The sequence below is a fragment of the Oncorhynchus nerka genome, linkage group LG9a, assembly GCF_034236695.1.
Source record: "Oncorhynchus nerka isolate Pitt River linkage group LG9a, Oner_Uvic_2.0, whole genome shotgun sequence".
NCBI classification, from domain to species: Eukaryota; Metazoa; Chordata; class Actinopteri; order Salmoniformes; family Salmonidae; genus Oncorhynchus; species Oncorhynchus nerka.
In genome coordinates, this window is record NC_088404.1 from 6,344,688 (window position 1) to 6,368,023 (window position 23,336).

The 23,336-nt window shown below is 40.5% G+C and overlaps 1 protein-coding gene across 6 annotated transcripts in view; it reads right to left on the reverse strand.

Annotated features, from left to right (window-relative positions):
- Positions 1 to 23,336, reverse strand: part of LOC115123518 (tight junction protein ZO-1-like) — a 224,165-nt gene that overhangs the window by 68,640 nt on the left and 132,189 nt on the right. For all 6 annotated transcript variants that reach the window (XM_065022267.1, XM_065022266.1, XM_065022265.1 and 3 more), the window contains one exon: positions 15,922 to 16,027. In XM_065022267.1, the coding sequence (XP_064878339.1) occupies positions 15,922 to 16,027 (106 nt within the window). The remainder of the gene's footprint in view (positions 1 to 15,921; positions 16,028 to 23,336) is intronic.

Below are 23,336 nucleotides of genomic sequence, written 5' to 3' on the forward strand. Positions count from 1 at the left end.
TAGATACTTCTACATACCGTAGGATACTGTTAGAGACAGGTTAATAGATACTTCTACATACCGTAGGATACTGTTAGTCTTCTACATATCATAGGATACTGTTAGAGACAGGTTAATAGATACTTCTACATACTGTAGGATACTGTTAGAGACTTCTACATACCGTAGGATACTGTTAGACTTCTACATATCATAGGATACTGTTAGAGACAGGTGAATAGATACTTCTACATACCGTAGGATACTGTTAGAGACAGGTTAATAGATACTTCTACATACCGTAGGATACTGTTAGACTTCTACATATCGTAGGATACTGTTAGAGACTTCTACATACTGTAGGATACTGTTAGAGACTTCTACATATCGTAGGATACTGTTAGAGACAGGTGAATAGATACTTCTACATACCGTAGGATACTGTTAGAGACTTCTACATACCGTAGGATACTGTTAGAGACTTCTACATATCGTAGGATACTGTTAGAGACAGGTGAATAGATACTTCTACATACCGTAGGATACTGTTAGAGACAGGTGAATAGAGATACATACCATAGATACTGTTAGAGAATTCTATATACCATAGGATACTGGTAGAGAATTCTATATACCATAGGATACTGTTAGATACTTCTACATACCGTAGGATACTGTTAGATACTTCTACATACTGTAGGATACTGTTAGAGACAGGTTAATAGATACTTCTACATACCGTAGGATACTGTTAGAGACTTCTACATACCGTAGGATACTGTTAGAGACTTCTACATACAGTAGGATACTGTTAGATACTTCTACATACCGTAGGATACTGTTAGATACTTCTACATACTGTAGGATACTGTTAGAGACTTCTACATACCGTAGGATACTGTTAGAGACTTCTACATACTGTAGGATACTGTTAGAGACTTCTAAATGCTGTAGGATACTGTTAGATACTTCTACATACCGTAGGATACTGTTAGAGACTTCTACATACTGTAGGATACTGTTAGATACTTCTACATACCGTAGGATACTGTTAGAGACAGGTTAATAGATACTTCTACATACTGTAGGATACTGTTAGAGACAGGTGAATAGATACTTCTACATACCGTAGGATACTGTTAGAGACTTCTACATACTGTAGGATACTGTTCGATACTTCTACATAGTGTAGGATACTGTTAGATACTTCTACATACTGTAGGATACTGTTAGATACTTCTACATATCATAGGATACTGTTAGAGACAGGTTAATAGATGCTTCTACATATCGTAGGATACTGTTAGATACTTCTACATACCGTAGGATACTGTTAGAGACAGGTTAATAGATACTTCTACATACCGTAGGATACTGTTAGACTTCTACATATCATAGGATACTGTTAGAGACAGGTTAATAGATACTTCTACATATCATAGGATACTGTTAGACTTCTACATATCATAGGATACTGTTAGAGACAGGTTAATAGATACTTCTACATATCGTAGGATACTGTTAGATACTTCTACATACCGTAGGATACTGTTAGAGACAGGTTAATAGATACTTCTACATACCGTAGGATACTGTTAGACTTCTACATATCATAGGATACTGTTAGAGACAGGTTAATAGATACTTCTACATACTGTAGGATACTGTTAGAGACTTCTACATACCGTAGGATACTGTTAGACTTCTACATATCATAGGATACTGTTAGAGACAGGTGAATAGATACTTCTACATACCGTAGGATACTGTTAGAGACAGGTTAATAGATACTTCTACATACCGTAGGATACTGTTAGACTTCTACATATCGTAGGATACTGTTAGAGACTTCTACATACTGTAGGATACTGTTAGAGACTTCTACATATCGTGAGGATACTGTTAGAGACAGGTGAATAGATACTTCTACATACCGTAGGATACTGTTAGAGACTTCTACATACCGTAGGATACTGTTAGAGACTTCTACATATCGTAGGATACTGTTAGAGACAGGTGAATAGATACTTCTACATACCGTAGGATACTGTTAGAGACAGGTGAATAGAGACTTCTACATACCGTAGGATACTGTTAGAGAATTCTATATACCATAGGATACTGGTAGAGAATTCTATATACCATAGGATACTGTTAGATACTTCTACATACCGTAGGATACTGTTAGATACTTCTACATACTGTAGGATACTGTTAGAGACAGGTTAATAGATACTTCTACATACCGTAGGATACTGTTAGAGACTTCTACATACCGTAGGATACTGTTAGAGACTTCTACATACAGTAGGATACTGTTAGATACTTCTACATACAGTAGGATACTGTTAGATACTTCTACATACCGTAGGATACTGTTAGAGACAGGTTAATAGATACTTCTACATACTGTAGGATACTGTTAGAGACAGGTGAATAGATACTTCTACATACCGTAGGATACTGTTAGAGACTTCTACATATCGTAGGATACTGTTAGACTTCTACATATCATAGGATACTGTTAGAGACAGGTTAATAGATACTTCTACATATCGTAGGATACTGTTAGATACTTCTACATACCGTAGGATACTGTTAGAGACAGGTTAATAGATACTTCTACATACCGTAGGATACTGTTAGACTTCTACATACCGTAGGATACTGTTAGAGACTTCTACATACTGTAGGATACTGTTAGAGACTTCTAAATGCTGTAGGATACTGTTAGATACTTCTACATACCGTAGGATACTGTTAGAGACAGGTTAATAGATACTTCTACATACCGTAGGATACTGTTAGACTTCTACATATCGTAGGATACTGTTAGAGACTTCTACATACTGTAGGATACTGTTAGAGACTTCTACATATCGTAGGATACTGTTAGAGACAGGTGAATAGATACTTCTACATACCGTAGGATACTGTTAGAGACTTCTACATACCGTAGGATACTGTTAGAGACTTCTACATATCGTAGGATACTGTTAGAGACAGGTGAATAGATACTTCTACATACCGTAGGATACTGTTAGAGACAGGTGAATAGAGACTTCTACATACCATAGGATACTGTTAGAGAATTCTATATACCATAGGATACTGGTAGAGAATTCTATATACCATAGGATACTGTTAGATACTTCTACATACCGTAGGATACTGTTAGATACTTCTACATACTGTAGGATACTGTTAGAGACAGGTTAATAGATACTTTACATACCGTAGGATACTGTTAGAGACTTCTACATACCGTAGGATACTGTTAGAGACTTCTACATACAGTAGGATACTGTTAGATACTTCTACATACCGTAGGATACTGTTAGATACTTCTACATACTGTAGGATACTGTTAGAGACTTCTACATACCGTAGGATACTGTTAGAGACTTCTACATACTGTAGGATACTGTTAGAGACTTCTAAATGCTGTAGGATACTGTTAGATACTTCTACATACCGTAGGATACTGTTAGAGACTTCTACATACTGTAGGATACTGTTAGATACTTCTACATACCGTAGGATACTGTTAGAGACAGGTTAATAGATACTTCTACATACTGTAGGATACTGTTAGAGACAGGTGAATAGATACTTCTACATACCGTAGGATACTGTTAGAGACTTCTACATACTGTAGGATACTGTTCGATACTTCTACATAGTGTAGGATACTGTTAGATACTTCTACATACTGTAGGATACTATTAGATACTTCTACATATCATAGGATACTGTTAGAGACAGGTTAATAGATGCTTCTACATATCGTAGGATACTGTTAGATACTTCTACATACCGTAGGATACTGTTAGAGACAGGTTAATAGATACTTCTACATACCGTAGGATACTGTTAGACTTCTACATATCATAGGATACTGTTAGAGACAGGTTAATAGATACTTCTACATATCGTAGGATACTGTTAGACTTCTACATATCATAGGATACTGTTAGAGACAGGTTAATAGATACTTCTACATATCGTAGGATACTGTTAGATACTTCTACATACCGTAGGATACTGTTAGAGACAGGTTAATAGATACTTCTACATACCGTAGGATACTGTTAGACTTCTACATATCATAGGATACTGTTAGAGACAGGTTAATAGATACTTCTACATACTGTAGGATACTGTTAGAGACTTCTACATACCGTAGGATACTGTTAGACTTCTACATATCATAGGATACTGTTAGAGACAGGTGAATAGATACTTCTACATACCGTAGGATACTGTTAGAGACTTCTACATATCGTAGGATACTGTTAGAGACAGGTGAATAGATACTTCTACATACCGTAGGATACTGTTAGAGACAGGTGAATAGAGACTTCTACATACCGTAGGATACTGTTAGAGAATTCTATATACCATAGGATACTGGTAGAGAATTCTATATACCATAGGATACTGTTAGATACTTCTACATACCGTAGGATACTGTTAGATACTTCTACATACTGTAGGATACTGTTAGAGACAGGTTAATAGATACTTCTACATACCGTAGGATACTGTTAGAGACTTCTACATACCGTAGGATACTGTTAGAGACTTCTACATACAGTAGGATACTGTTAGATACTTCTACATACCGTAGGATACTGTTAGATACTTCTACATACTGTAGGATACTGTTAGAGACTTCTACATACCGTAGGAATAGAGACTTCTACATACTGTAGGATACGTTAGAGACTTCTACTGTAGGATACTGTTAGATACTTCTAAATATACCGTAGGATACTGTTAGAGAATTCTATATACTGTAGGATACTGTTAGATACTTCTACATACCGTAGGATACTAGAGACTAGGTTAATAGATACTTCTACATACTGTAGGATACTGTTAGAGACAGGTGAATAGATACTTCTACATACCGTAGGATACTGTTAGAGACTTCTACATACTGTAGGATACTGTTAGATACTCTACATATCTAGGATACTGTTAGATACTTCTACATACTGTAGGATACTGTTAGATACTTCTACATATCATAGGATACTGTTAGAGACAGGTTAATAGATGCTTCACATATCGTAGGATACTGTTAGATACTTCTACATATCTAGGATACTGTTAGAGACAGGTTAATAGATACTTCTACATACCGTAGGATACTGTTAGATATCTACATATCATAGGATACTGTTAGAGACAGGTTAATAGATACTTCTACATATCATAGGATACTGTTAGACTTCTACATATCATAGGATACTGTTAGAGACAGGTTAATAGATACTTCTACATATAAGGATACTTTAGATACTCTACATACCTAGGATACTGTTAGAGACAGGTTAATAGATACTTCTACATACCGTAGGATACTGTTAGACTTCTACATATCATAGGATACTGTTAGAGACAGGTTAATAGATACTTCTACATACTGTAGGATACTGTTAGAGACTTCTACATACCTAGGATACTGTTAGACTTCTACATATCATAGGATACTGTTAGAGACAGGTGAATAGATACTTCTACATACCGTAGGATACTGTTAGAGACAGGTTAATAGATACTTCTACATACCGTAGGATACTGTTAGACTTCTACATATCGTAGGATACTGTTAGAGACTTCTACATACTGTAGGATACTGTTAGAGACTTCTACATATCGTAGGATACTGTTAGAGACAGGTGAATAGATACTTCTACATACCGTAGGATACTGTTAGAGACTTCTACATACCGTAGGATACTGTTAGAGACTTCTACATATCGTAGGATACTGTTAGAGACAGGTGAATAGATACTTCTACATACCGTAAGGATACTGTTAGAGACAGGTGAATAGAGACTTCTACATACCGTAGATACTGTTAGAGAATTCTATATACCATAGGATACTGGTAGAGAATTCTATATACCATAGGATACTGTTAGATACTTCTACATACCGTAGGATACTGTTAGATACTTCTACATACTGTAGGATACTGTTAGAGACAGGTTAATAGATACTTCTACATACCGTAGGATACTGTTAGAGACTTCTACATACCGTAGGATACTGTTAGAGACTTCTACATACAGTAGGATACTGTTAGATACTTCTACATACAGTAGGATACTGTTAGATACTTCTACATACCGTAGGATACTGTTAGAGACAGGTTAATAGATACTTCTACATACTGTAGGATACTGTTAGAGACAGGTGAATAGATACTTCTACATACCGTAGGATACTGTTAGAGACTTCTACATATCGTAGGATACTGTTAGACTTCTACATATCATAGGATACTGTTAGAGACAGGTTAATAGATACTTCTACATATCGTAGGATACTGTTAGATACTTCTACATACCGTAGGATACTGTTAGAACAGGTTAATAGATACTTCTACATATCGTAAGGATACTGTTAGACTTCTACATACCGTAGGATACTGTTAGAGACTTCTACATACTTAGGATACTGTTAGAGATCTAAACATATACTGTAAGATACTTCTACATATCTAGGATACTGTTAGATTAGGTTAATAGATACTTACATACCATCTAGATACTGTTAGACTTCTACATATCTAGGATACTGTTAGAGACTTCTACATACTGTAATACTGTTAGAGACTTCTACATATCTAAGGATACTGTTAGAGACAGGTGAATAGATACTTCTACATACCGTAGGATACTGTTAGAGACTTCTACATACCGTAGGATACTGTTAGAGACCATACATATCGTAGGATACTGTTAGAGACAGGTGAATAGATACTTCTACATACCGTAGGATACTGTTAGAGACAGGTGAATAGAGACTTCTACATATCTAAATACTGTTAGAGAATTCTATATAAATAGGATACTGGTAGAGAATTCTATATACCATAGGATACTGTTAGATACTTCTACATACCGTAGGATACTGTTAGATACTTCTACATACTGTAGGATACTGTTAGAGACAGGTTAATAGATACTTCTACATACCGTAGGATACTGTTAGAGACTTCTACATACCTAGGATACTGTTAGAGACTTCTACATACAGTAGGATACTGTTAGATACTTCTACATACCGTAGGATACTGTTAGATACTTCTACATAATGTAGGATACTGTTAGAGACTTCTACATACCGTAGGATACTGTTAGAGACTTCTACATACTAAGGATACTGTTAGAGACTTCTAAATGCTGTAGGATACTGTTAGATACTTCTACATACCGTAAATACTGTTAGAGACTTCTACATACTGTAGGATACTGTTAGATACTTCTACATACCGTAGGATACTGTTAGAGACAGGTTAATAGATACTTCTACATACTGACAGGATACTGTTAGAGACAGGTGAATAGATACTTCTACATACCGTAGGATACTGTTAGAGACTTCTACATACTAAAGGATACTGTTCGATACTCTACATAGTGTAGGATACTGTTAGATACTTCTACATACTGTAGGATACTGTTAGATACTTCTACATATCATAGGATACTGTTAGAGATATCTAAAGGTTAATAGACTTCTACATATCGTAGGATACTGTTAGATACTTCTACATACCGTAGGATACTGTTAGAGACAGGTTAATAGATACTTCTACATACCGTAGGATACTGTTAGACTTCTACATATCATAGGATACTGTTAGAGACAGGTTAATAGATACTTCTACATATCGTCAGGATACTGTTAGACTTCTACATATATCTAGGATACTGTTAGAGACATTAATAGATACTTCTACATATCTAGGATACTGTTAGATACTTCTACATACCGTAGGATACTGTTAGAGACAGGTTAATAGATACTTCTACATACCGTAGGATACTTTTAGACTTCTACATATCATAAAATACTGTTAGAGACAGGTAAATAGATACTTCTTACATACTAAGGATACTGTTAGAGACTTCTACATACCGTAGGATACTGTTAGACACTAAATATCATAGGATACTGTTAGAGACATCTAAATAGATACATCTAAAATACATATCTAAGGATACTGTTAGAGACTTCTACATATCAAGGATACTGTTAGAGACAGGTGAATAGATACTTCTACATACCGTGGGATACTGTTAAAATGAATAGAGACTTCTACATCTAAATACTGTAAGAGAATTCTATATATCTAAATAGGATACTGGTAGAGAATTCTATATACCATAAATACTGTTAGATACTTCTACATACCTAGGATACTGTTAATACATCTACATACTGTAGGATACTGTTAGAGATCTAGGTTAATAGATACTTCTACATATCTGGGATACTGTTAGAGACTTCTACATACCTAAATACTGTTAGAGACTTCTACATACAGTAGGATACTCTAGATACTTCTACATACAGTAGGATACTGTTAGATACTTCTACATATCTAAATACACTTAGATACAGGTTAATAGATACTTTTACATACTGTAGGATACTGTTAGAGACAGGTGAATAGATACTTCTACATACCGTAGGATACTGTTAGAGACTTCTACATATCTAGGATACTGTTAGACTTCTACATATCATAGGATACTGTTAGAGACAGGTTAATAGATACTTCTACATATCGTAGGATACTGTTAGATACTTCTACATACCGTAGGATACTGTTAGAGACAGGTTAATAGATACTTCTACATACCGTAGGATACTGTTAGACTTCTACATACCGTAGGATACTGTTAGAGACTTCTACATACTGTAGGATACTGTTAGAGACTTCTAAATGCTGTAGGATACTGTTAGATACTTCTACATACCGTAGGATACTGTTAGAGACAGGTTAATAGATACTTCTACATACCGTAGGATACTGTTAGACTTCTACATATCATAGGATACTGTTAGAGACAGGTTAATAGATACTTCTACATATCGTAGGATACTGTTAGATACTTCTACATACCGTAGGATACTGTTAGAGACAGGTTAATAGATACTTCTACATACCGTAGGATACTGTTAGTCTTCTACATATCATAGGATACTGTTAGAGACAGGTTAATAGATACTTCTACATACTGTAGGATACTGTTAGAGACATCTAAACATACCGTAGGATACTGTTAGACTTCTACATATCATAGGATACTGTTAGAGACAGGTGAATAGATACTTCTACATACCGTAGGATACTGTTAGAGACAGGTTAATAGATACTTCTACATACCGTAGGATACTGTTAGACTATCTACATATCGTAGGATACTGTTAGAGACTTCTACATACTGTAGGATACTGTTAGAGACTTCTACATATCGTAGGATACTGTTAGAGACAGGTGAATAGATACTTTCTATCTAAGGATACTGTTAGAGACTTCTACATACCTAGGATACTGTTAGAGACTTCTACATATCTAGGATACTGTTAGAGACAGGTGAATAGATACTTCTACATATCTAGGATACTGTTAGAGACAGGTGAATAGAGACTTCTACATATATAGATACTGTTAGAGAATTCTATATACCATAGGATACTGGTAGAGAATTCTATATACCATAGGATACTGTTAGATACTTCTACATACCGTAGGATACTGTTAGATACTTCTACATACTGTAGGATACTGTTAGAGACAGGTTAATAGATACTTCTACATACCGTAGGATACTGTTAGAGACTTCTACATACCGTAGGATACTGTTAGAGACTTCTACATACAGTAGGATACTGTTAGATACTTCTACATACCGTAGGATACTGTTAGATACTTCTACATACTGTAGGATACTGTTAGAGACTTCTACATACCGTAGGATACTGTTAGAGACATCTACATACTGTAGGATACTGTTAGAGACTTCTAAATGCTGTAGGATACTGTTAGATACTTCTACATACCGTAGGATACTGTTAGAGACTTCTACATACTGTAGGATACTGTTAGATACTTCTAAATACCGTAGGATACTGTTAGAGACAGGTTAATAGATACTTCTACATACTGTAGGATACTGTTAGAGACAGGTGAATAGATACTTCTACATACCGTAGGATACTGTTAGAGACTTCTACATACTGTAGGATACTGTTGATACTTCACATAGTGTAGGATACTGTTAGATACTTCTACATACCGTAGGATACTGTTAGATACTTCTACATACCGTAGGATACTGTTAGAGACAGGTTAATAGATACTTCTACATATCGTAGGATACTGTTAGATACTTCTACATACCGTAGGATACTGTTAGAGACAGGTTAATAGATACTTCTACATACCGTAGGATACTGTTAGACTTCTACATATCATAGGATACTGTTAGAGACAGGTTAATAGATACTTCTACATCAATCATAGGATACTGTTAGACTTCTACATATCTAGGATACTGTTAGAGATCTAAGGTTAATAGATACTTCTACATATCGTAGGATACTGTTAGATACTTCTACATACCGTAGGATACTGTTAGAGACAGGTTAATAGATACTTCTACATACCGTAGGATACTGTTAGACTTCTACATATCATAGGATACTGTTAGAGACAGGTTAATAGATACTTCTACATACTGTAGGATACTGTTAGAGACTTCTACATACCGTAGGATACTGTTAGACTTCTACATATCATAGGATACTGTTAGAGACAGGTGAATAGATACTTCTACATACCGTAGGATACTGTTAGAGACAGGTTAATAGATACTTCTACATACCGTAGGATACTGTTAGACTTCTACATATCGTAGGATACTGTTAGAGACTTCTACATACTGTAGGATACTGTTAGACTTCTACATATCGTAGGATACTGTTAGAGACAGGTGAATAGATACTTCTACATACCGTAGGATACTGTTAGAGACTTCTACATACCGTAGGATACTGTTAGAGACTTCTACATATCGTAGGATACTGTTAGAGACAGGTGAATAGATACTTCTACATACCGTAGGATACTGTTAGAGACAGGTGAATAGAGACTTCTACATACCGTAGGATACTGTTAGAGAATTCTATATACCATAGGATACTGGTAGAGAATTCTATACCATAGGATACTGTTAGATACTTCTACATACCGTAGGATACTGTTAGATACTTCTACATACTGTAGGATACTGTTAGAGACAGGTTAATAGATACTTCTACATACCTGTAGGATACTGTGTTAGAGACTTCTACATACCGTAGGATACTGTTAGAGACTTCTACATACAGTAGGATACTGTTAGATACTTCTACATACAGTAGGATACTGTTAGATACTTCTACATACCGTAGGATACTGTTAGAGACAGGTTAATAGATACTTCTACATACTGTAGGATACTGTTAGAGACAGGTGAATAGATACTTCTACATACCGTAGGATACTGTTAGAGACTTCTACATATCGTAGGATACTGTTAGACTTCTACATATCATAGGATACTGTTAGAGACAGGTTAATAGATACTTCTACATACCGTAGGATACTGTTAGACTTCTACATACCGTAGGATACTGTTAGAGACTTCTACATACTGTAGGATACTGTTAGAGACTTCTAAATGCTGTAGGATACTGTTAGATACTTCTACATACCGTAGGATACTGTTAGAGACAGGTTAATAGATACTTCTACATACCGTAGGATACTGTTAGACTTCTACATATCGTAGGATACTGTTAGAGACTTCTACATACTGTAGGATACTGTTAGAGACTTCTACATATCGTAGGATACTGTTAGAGACAGGTGAATAGATACTTCTACATACCGTAGGATACTGTTAGAGACTTCTACATACCGTAGGATACTGTTAGAGACTTCTACATATCGTAGGATACTGTTAGAGACAGGTGAATAGATACTTCTACATACCGTAGGATACTGTTAGAGACAGGTGAATAGAGACTTCTACATACCATAGGATACTGTTAGAGAATTCTATATACCATAGGATACTGGTAGAGAATTCTATATACCATAGGATACTGTTAGATACTTCTACATACCGTAGGATACTGTTAGATACTTCTACATACTGTAGGATACTGTTAGAGACAGGTTAATAGATACTTCTACATACCGTAGGATACTGTTAGAGACTTCTACATACCGTAGGATACTGTTAGAGACTTCTACATACAGTAGGATACTGTTAGATACTTCTACATACCGTAGGATACTGTTAGATACTTCTACATACTGTAGGATACTGTTAGAGACTTCACATACCAGGATACTGTTAGAGACTTCTACATACTGTAGGATACTGTTAGAGACTTCTAAATGCTGTAGGATACTGTTAGATACTTCTACATACCGTAGGATACTGTTAGAGACTTCTACATACTGTAGGATACTGTTAGATACTTCTACATACCGTAGGATACTGTTAGAGACAGGTTAATAGATACTTCTACATACTGTAGGATACTGTTAGAGACAGGTGAATAGATACTTCTACATACCGTAGGATACTGTTAGAGACTTCTACATACTGTAGGATACTGTTGATACTTCTACATAGTGTAGGATACTGTTAGACTTCTACATACTGTAGGATACTATTAGATACTTCTACATATCATAGGATACTGTTAGAGACAGGTTAATAGATGCTTCTACATATCGTAGGATACTGTTAGATACTTCTACATACCGTAGGATACTGTTAGAGACAGGTTAATAGATACTTCTACATACCGTAGGATACTGTTAGACTTCTACATATCATAGGATACTGTTAGAGACAGGTTAATAGATACTTCTACATATCGTAGGATACTGTTAGACTTCTACATATCATAGGATACTGTTAGAGACAGGTTAATAGATACTTCTACATATCGTAGGATACTGTTAGATACTTCTACATACCGTAAGGATACTGTTAGAGACAGGTTAATAGATACTTCTACATACCGTAGGATACTGTTAGAATTCTACATATCATAGGATACTGTTAGAGACAGGTTAATAGATACTTCTACATACTGTAGGATACTGTTAGAGACTTCTACATACCGTAGGATACTGTTAGACTTCTACATATCATAGGATACTGTTAGAGACAGGTGAATAGATACTTCTACATACCGTAGGATACTGTTAGAGACAGGTTAATAGATACTTCTACATACCGTAGGATACTGTTAGACTTCTACATATCGTAGGATACTGTTAGAGACTTCTACATACTGTAGGATACTGTTAGAGACTTCTACATATCGTAGGATACTGTTAGAGACAGGTGAATAGATACTTCTACATACCGTAGGATACTGTTAGAGACTTCTACATACCGTAGGATACTGTTAGAGACTTCTACATATCGTAGGATACTGTTAGAGACAGGTGAATAGATACTTCTACATACCGTAGGATACTGTTAGAGACAGGTGAATAGAGACTTCTACATACCGTAGGATACTGTTAGAGAATTCTATATACCATAGGATACTGGTAGAGAATTCTATATACCATAGGATACTGTTAGATACTTCTACATACCGTAGGATACTGTTAGATACTTCTACATACTGTAGGATACTGTTAGAGACAGGTTAATAGATACTTCTACATACCGTAGGATACTGTTAGAGACTTCTACATACCGTAGGATACTGTTAGAGACTTCTACATACAGTAGGATACTGTTAGATACTTCTACATACAGTAGGATACTGTTAGATACTTCTACATACCGTAGGATACTGTTAGAGACAGGTTAATAGATACTTCTACATACTGTAGGATACTGTTAGAGACAGGTGAATAGAGATACTTCTACATACCGTAGGATACTGTTAGAGACTTCTACATATCACTGTAGGATACTGTTAGACTTCTACATATCATAGGATACTGTTAGAGACAGGTTAATAGATACTTCTACATATCGTAGGATACTGTTAGATACTTCTACATACCGTAGGATACTGTTAGAGACAGGTTAATAGATACTTCTACATACCGTAGGATACTGTTAGACTTCTACATACCGTAGGATACTGTTAGAGACTTCTACATACTGTAGGATACTGTTAGAGACTTCTAAATGCTGTAGGATACTGTTAGATACTTCTACATACCGTAGGATACTGTTAGAGACAGGTTAATAGATACTTCTACATACCGTAGGATACTGTTAGACTTCTACATATCATAGGATACTGTTAGAGACAGGTTAATAGATACTTCTACATATCGTAGGATACTGTTAGATACTTCTACATACCGTAGGATACTGTTAGTCTTCTACATATCATAGGATACTGTTAGAGACAGGTTAATAGATACTTCTACATACTGTAGGATACTGTTAGAGACTTCTACATACCGTAGGATACTGTTAGACTTCTACATATCATAGGATACTGTTAGAGACAGGTGAATAGATACTTCTACATACCGTAGGATACTGTTAGAGACAGGTTAATAGATACTTCTACATACCGTAGGATACTGTTAGACTTCTACATATCGTAGGATACTGTTAGAGACTTCTACATACTGTAGGATACTGTTAGAGACTTCTACATATCGTAGGATACTGTTAGAGACAGGTGAATAGATACTTCACATACCGTAGGATACTGTTAGAGACTTCTACATACCGTAGGATACTGTTAGAGACTTCTACATATCGTAGGATACTGTTAGAGACAGGTGAATAGATACTTCTACATACCGTAGGATACTGTTAGAGACAGGTGAATAGAGACTTCTACATACCATAGGATACTGTTAGAGAATTCTATATACCATAGGATACTGGTAGAGAATTCTATATACCATAGGATACTGTTAGATACTTCTACATACCGTAGGATACTGTTAGATACTTCTACATACTGTAGGATACTGTTAGAGACAGGTTAATAGATACTTCTACATACCGTAGGATACTGTTAGAGACTTCTACATACCGTAGGATACTGTTAGAGACTTCTACATACAGTAGGATACTGTTAGATACTTCTACATACCGTAGGATACTGTTAGATACTTCTACATACTGTAGGATACTGTTAGAGACTTCTACATACCGTAGGATACTGTTAGAGACTTCTACATACTGTAGGATACTGTTAGAGACTTCTAAATGCTGTAGGATACTGTTAGATACTTCTACATACCGTAGGATACTGTTAGAGACTTCTACATACTGTAGGATACTGTTAGATACTTCTACATACCGTAGGATACTGTTAGAGACAGGTTAATAGATACTTCTACATACTGTAGGATACTGTTAGAGACAGGTGAATAGATACTTCTACATACCGTAGGATACTGTTAGAGACTTCTACATACTGTAGGATACTGTTCGATACTTCTACATAGTGTAGGATACTGTTAGATACTTCTACATACTGTAGGATACTGTTAGATACTTCTACATACCGTAGGATACTGTTAGAGACTTCTACATACAGTAGGATACTGTTAGATACTTCTACATACCGTAGGATACTGTTAGAGACAGGTTAATAGATACTTCTACATACTGTAGGATACTGTTAGAGACAGGTGAATAGATACTTCTACATACCGTAGGATACTGTTAGAGACTTCTACATACCGTAGGATACTGTTAGAGACTTCTACATACTGTAGGATACTGTTAGAGACAGGTGAATAGATACTTCTACATACTGTAGGATACTGTTAGAGACTTCTACATACTGTAGGATACTGTTAGAGACTTCTACATAGTGTAGGATACTGTTAGATACTTCCACATACCGTAGGATACTGTTAGAGACTTCTACATACTGTAGGATACTGTTAGATACTTCTACATACCGTAGGATACTGTTAGAGACTTCTACATACTGTAGGATACTGTTAGAGACAGGTGAATAGATACTTCTACATACTGTAGGATACTGTTAGAGACTTCTACATAGTGTAGGATACTGTTAGAGACTTCTACATACTGTAGGATACTGTTAGATACTTCTACATACCGTAGGATACTGTCATCGTGGGCAGCGCTGGGCACAGGGGCATCAGAGGGGCTGACTGGCAGGTCCACATCAGGCTGGCCTGGCTGGGCATATACTGGCTTGGGTTCTGAGAAAATACACACACACACACACACACACACACACACACACACACACACACACAATCAACTGTACTGTGTACACACATCCATGTACTATTCCCACAAGAGAGTGAATGGAGGTTCAAATGTAGGTTAGAAGGACCACAATACATCTGGCCTTCACGCTAACCTAATCTCAGTACCCACAATACATCTGGCCTTCACGCTAACCTAATCTCAATACCCACAATACATCTGGCATTCACGCTAACCTAATCTCAGTACCCACAATACATCTGGCCTTCACGCTAACCTAATATCAATACCCACAATACATCTGGCCTTCACGCTAACCTAATCTCAGTACCCACAATACATCTGGCCTTCACGCTAACCTAATCTCAGTACCCACAATACATCTGGCCTTCACGCTAACCTAATCTCAATACCCACAATACATCTGGCCTTCACGCTAACCTAATCTCAGTACCCACAATACATCTGGCCTTCACGCTAACCTAATCTCAGTACCCACAATACATCTGGCCTTCACGCTAACTTAATCTCAATACCCACAATACATCTGGCCTTCACGCTAACCTAATCTCAATACCCACAATACATCTGGCCTTCACGCTAACCTAATCTCAGTACCCACAATACATCTGGCCTTCACACTAACCTAATCTCAGTACCCACAATACATCTGGCCTTCACGCTAACCTAATCTCAATACCCACAATACATCTGGCCTTCACGCTAACCTAATCTCAATACCCACAATACATCTGGCCTTCACGCTAACCTAATCTCAATACCCACAATACATCTGGACTTCACGCTAACCTAATCTCAATACCCTCATAGACACCACACCAACACAGTACACGGTGCCCTGATCTGGGAGGAGACACCACACCAACACAGTACATGGTGCCCTGATCTGGGAGGAGACACCACACCAACACAGTACATGGTGTCCTGATCTGGGAGGTCATAGACACCACACCAACACAGTACATGGTGTCTTGATCTGGGAGGCCATAGACACCACACCAACACAGTACATGGTGTCTTGATCTGGGAGGCCATAGACACCACACCAACACAGTACATGGTGTCCTGATCTGGGAGGAGACACCACACCAACACAGTACATGGTGTCCTGATCTGGGAGGTCATAGACCATACCAACACAGTACATGGTGTCCTGACCTGGGAGGAGACACCACACCAACACAGTACATGGTGCCCTGATCTGGGAGGTCATAGACACCACACCAACACAGTACATAGTGTCCTGATCTGGGAGGAGACACCACACCAACACAGTACATGGTGTCCTGATCTGGGAGGTCATAGACACCATACCAACACAGTACATGGTGCCCTGATCTGGGAGGTCATAGACACCACACCAACACAGTACATGGTGTCCTGATCTGGGAGGTCATAGACACCATACCAACACAGTACATGGTGCCCTGATCTGGGAGGTCATAGACACCACACCAACACAGTACATGGTGTCCTGATCTGGGAGGTCATAGACACCATACCAACACAATACATGGTGCCCTGATCTGGGAGGTCATAGACACCACACCAACACAGTACATGGTGCCCTGATCTGGGAGGAGACACCACACCAACACAGTACATAGTGTCCTGATCTGGGAGGTCATAGACACCACACCAACACAGTACATGGTGTCCTGATCTGGGAGGTCATAGACACCACACCAACACAGTACATAGTGTCCTGATCTGGGAGGTCATAGACACCACACCAACACAGTACATGGTGTCCTGATCTGGGAGGTCATAGACACCATACCAACACAGTACATGGTGCCCTGATCTGGGAGGTCATAGACACCACACCAACACAGTACATGGTGCCCTGATCTGGGAGGAGACACCACACCAACACAGTACATAGTGACACCACACCAACACATCATGGTGATCTGGGGGAGGTCATAGACACCACACCAACACAGTACATAGTGCCCTGATCTGGGAGGTCATAGACACCACACCAACACAGTACATGGTGCCCTGACCTGGGAGGAGACACCACACCAACACAGTACATGGTGTCCTGACCTGGGAGGTCATAGACACCACACCAACACAGTACATGGTGCCCTAATCTGGGAGGTCATAGACACCACACCAACACAGTACATGGTGCCCTGATCTGGGAGGTCATAGACACCACACAACCACAGTACATGGTGCCCTGATCTGGGAGGAGACACCACACCAACACAGTACATGGTGCCCTGATCTGGGAGGAGACACCACACCAACACAGTACATGGTGTCCTGATCTGGGAGGTCATAGACACCACACAACCACAGTACATGGTGCCCTGATCTGGGAGGAGACACCACACCAACACAGTACATAGTGTCCTGACCTGGGAGGAGACATCACACCAACACAGTACATGGTGTCCTGACCTGGGAGGAGACACCACACCAACACAGTACATAGTGTCCTGACCTGGGAGGAGACACCACACCAACACAGTACATGGTGCCCTGATCTGGGAGGTCATAGACACCACACCAACACAGTACATGGTGTCCTGATCTGGGAGGTCATAGACACCACACCAACACAGTACATGGTGTCCTGATCTGGGAGGAGACACCACACCAACACAGTACATAGTGTCCTGATCTGGGAGGAGACACCACAGGAACACAGTACATGGTGCCCTGATCTGGGAGGAGACACCACACCAACACAGTACATAGTGTTCTGACCTGGGAGGTCATAGACACCACACCAACACAGTACATAGTGTCCTGACCTGGGAGGTCATAGACACCACACCAACACAGTACATGGTGCCCTAATCTGGGAGGAGACACCACACCAACACAGTACATAGTGTCCTGATCTGGGAGGTCATAGACACCACGCCAACACAGTACATAGTGCCCTGATCTGGGAGGAGACACCACACCAACACAGTACATGGTGCCCTGACCTGGGAGGAGACACCACACCAACACAGTACATAGTGTCCTGACCTGGGAGGAGACACCACAACAACACAGTACATGGTGCCCTGATCTGGGAGGAGACACCACACCAACACAGTACATGGTGTCCTGACCTGGGAGGAGACACCACACCAACACAGTACATGGTGTCCTGATCTGGGAGGTCATAGACACCATACCAACACAGTACATGGTGCCCTGATCTGGGAGGTCATAGACACCACACCAACACAGTACATGGTGTCCTGATCTGGGAGGTCATAGACACCATACCAACACAGTACATGGTGCCCTGATCTGGGAGGTCATAGACACCACACCAACACAGTACATGGTGTCCTGATCTGGGAGGTCATAGACACCATACCAACACAGTACATGGTGCCCTGATCTGGGAGGTCATAGACACCACACCACACCAACACAGTACATGGTGCCCTGATCTGGGAGGAGACACCACACCAACACAGTACATAGTGTCCTGATCTGGGAGGATACACCACACCAACACAGTACATGGTGCCCTGATCTGGGAGGAGACACCACACCAACACAGTACATAGTGTCCTGATCTGGGAGGATACACCACACCAACACAGTACATAGTGTCCTGATCTGGGAGGTCATAGACACCACACCAACACAGTACATGGTGTCCTGATCTGGGAGGTCATAGACACCACACCAACACAGTACATAGTGTCCTGATCTGGGAGGTCATAGACACCACACCAACACAGTACATAGTGTCCTAATCTGGGAGGTCATAGACACCACACCAACACAGTACATAGTGCCCTGATCTGGGAGGTTATAGACACCACACCAACACAGTACATGGTGCCCTGACCTGGGAGGAGACACCACACCAACACAGTACATGGTGTCCTGACCTGGGAGGTCATAGACACCACACCAACACAGTACATGGTGCCCTAATCTGGGAGGTCATAGACACCACACCAACACAGTACATGGTGCCCTGATCTGGGAGGTCATAGACACCACACAACCACAGTACATGGTGCCCTGATCTGGGAGGAGACACCACACCAACACAGTACATGGTGCCCTGATCTGGGAGGAGACACCACACCAACACAGTACATGGTGTCCTGATCTGGGAGGTCATAGACACCACACAACCACAGTACATGGTGCCCTGATCTGGGAGGAGACACCACACCAACACAGTACATAGTGTCCTGACCTGGGAGGAGACACCACACCAACACAGTACATGGTGTCCTGACCTGGGAGGAGACACCACACCAACACAGTACATAGTGTCCTGACCTGGGAGGAGACACCACACCAACACAGTACATGGTGCCCTGATCTGGGAGGTCATAGACACCACACCAACACAGTACATGGTGTCCTGATCTGGGAGGTCATAGACACCACACCAACACAGTACATGGTGTCCTGACCTGGGAGGAGACACCACACCAACACAGTACATAGTGTCCTGATCTGGGAGGAGACACCACAGGAACACAGTACATGGTGCCCTGATCTGGGAGGAGACACCACACCAACACAGTACATAGTGTTCTGACCTGGGAGGTCATAGACACCACACCAACACAGTACATAGTGTCCTGACCTGGGAGGTCATAGACACCACACCAACACAGTACATGGTGCCCTAATCTGGGAGGAGACACCACACCAACACAGTACATAGTGTCCTGATCTGGGAGGTCATAGACACCACGCCAACACAGTACATAGTGCCCTGACCTGGGAGGAGACACCACACCAACACAGTACATAGTGTCCTGACCTGGGAGGAGACACCACAACAACACAGTACATGGTGCCCTGATCTGGGAGGAGACACCACACCAACACAGTACATAGTGTTCTGGCCTGGGAGGTCATAGACACCACACCAACACAGTACATAGTGTCCTGATCTGGGAGGAGACACCACAAGAACACAGTACATGGTGCCCTGATCTGGGACGAGACACCACACCAACACAGTACATAGTGTTCTGACCTGGGAGGTCATAGACACCACACAACCACAGTACATGGTGTCCTGACCTGGGAGATCATAGACACCACACCAACACAGTACATAGTGTCCTGACCTGGGAGGTCATAGACACCACACCAACACAGTACATGGTGCCCTAATCTGGGAGGAGACACCACACCAACACAGTACATAGTGTCCTGATCTGGGAGGCCATAGACACCACAAGAACACAGTACATGGTGTCCTGATCTGGGAGGTCATAGACACCACACCAACACAGTACATGGTGTCCTGACCTGGGAGGAGACACCACACCAACACAGTACATAGTATCCTGACCTGGGAGGAGACACCACAACAACACAGTACATGGTGCCCTGATCTTGGAGGAGACACCACACCAACACAGTACATAGTGTTCTGACCTGGGAGGTCATAGACACCACACCAACACAGTACATAGTGTCCTGATCTGGGAGGAGACACCACAAGAACACAGTACATGGTGCCCTGATCTGGGAGGAGACACCACACCAACACAGTACATAGTGTTCTGACCTGGGAGGTCATAGACACCACACAACCACAGTACATGGTGTCCTGACCTGGGAGATCATAGACACCACACCAACACAGTACATAGTGTCCTGACCTGGGAGGTCATAGACACCACACCAACACAGTACATGGTGCCCTAATCTGGGAGGAGACACCACACCAACACAGTACATAGTGTCCTGATCTGGGAGGCCATAGACACCACAAGAACACAGTACATGGTGTCCTGACCTGGGAGGAGACACCACACCAACACAGTACATAGTGTCCTGATCTGGGAGGAGACACCACAGGAACACAGTACATGGTGCCCTGATCTGGGAGGAGACACCACACCAACACAGTACATAGTGTTCTGACCTGGGAGGTCATAGACACCACACCAACACAGTACATAGTGTCCTGACCTGGGAGGTCATAGACACCACACCAACACAGTACATGGTGCCCTAATCTGGGAGGAGACACCACACCAACACAGTACATAGTGTCCTGATCTGGGAGGTCATAGACACCACGCCAACACAGTACATAGTGCCCTGATCTGGGAGGAGACACCACACCAACACAGTACATGGTGCCCTGACCTGGGAGGAGACACCACACCAACACAGTACATAGTGTTCTGACCTGGGAGGTCATAGACACCACACAACCACAGTACATGGTGTCCTGACCTGGGAGATCATAGACACCACACCAACACAGTACATAGTGTCCTGACCTGGGAGGTCATAGACACCACACCAACACAGTACATAGTGTCCTGATCTGGGAGGTCATAGACACCACACCAACACAGTACATCGTGTCCTGATCTGGGAGGAGACGCAGCAGGCTGCTGGCTGCAGGGCAGGAGGAGAAACGTCAGAGTCCATCAAGTCACACTGTTTATAACCAACTAACTGTAGGCTGCAGCCTCAGCCAAGCTCAGCACTCATCACACAGCAGTGTCAGCATAGCAAGCTTTTAGCTGTAACCTTGGTAGCTGGACTGAAACCGTTGTGTGGGTTAAAGGGGCAATCTACAGTTCAAACAATAACACAGTGACACCCTGCCACTGTTTCGGTAAAAAGCTGAGGGAAAGGGGAAACTCATACAGAGCTATGGATGTAAGGAATGACCATGCATGATATCAATATAATGTAAATATATATTTTTTAAGATATACAGTTTGTGTTTACAATGACATTGTTCACAAACAATGGAGTAAAACAAGCATTATGTTGGGTTCTGATGGGGTACAACAGTTGAGGTAAGTTCATGAGTAAGGTAGTGGTTAGGCCTACTAGTTACCAGCAGTGGTTAGGTCTACTAGTTACCGGCAGTGGTTAGGTCTACTAGTTACCGGCAGTGGTTAGGTCTACTAGTTCCCGGCAGTGGTTAGGTCTACTAGTGACCGGCAGTGGTTAGGCTTACTAGTGACCGGCAGTGGTTAGGTCTACTAGTTACCAGCAGTGGTTAGGCCTACTAGTTAGTGGTTAGGCCTACTAGTTACCGGCAGTGGTTAGGTCTACTAGTTACCGGCAGTGGTTAGGCCTACTAGTTACCGGCAGTGGTTAGGTCTACTAGTTACCGGCAGTGGTTAGGCCTACTAGTTACCGGTAGTGGTTAGGTCTACTAGTTAGTGGTTAGGCCTACTAGTTACCGGCAGTGGTTAGGCCTACTAGTTACCGGCAGTGGTTAGGCCTACTAGTTACCGGCAGTGGTTAGGTCTACTAGTTACCGGCAGTGGTTAGGTCTACTAGTTACCGGCAGTGGTTAGG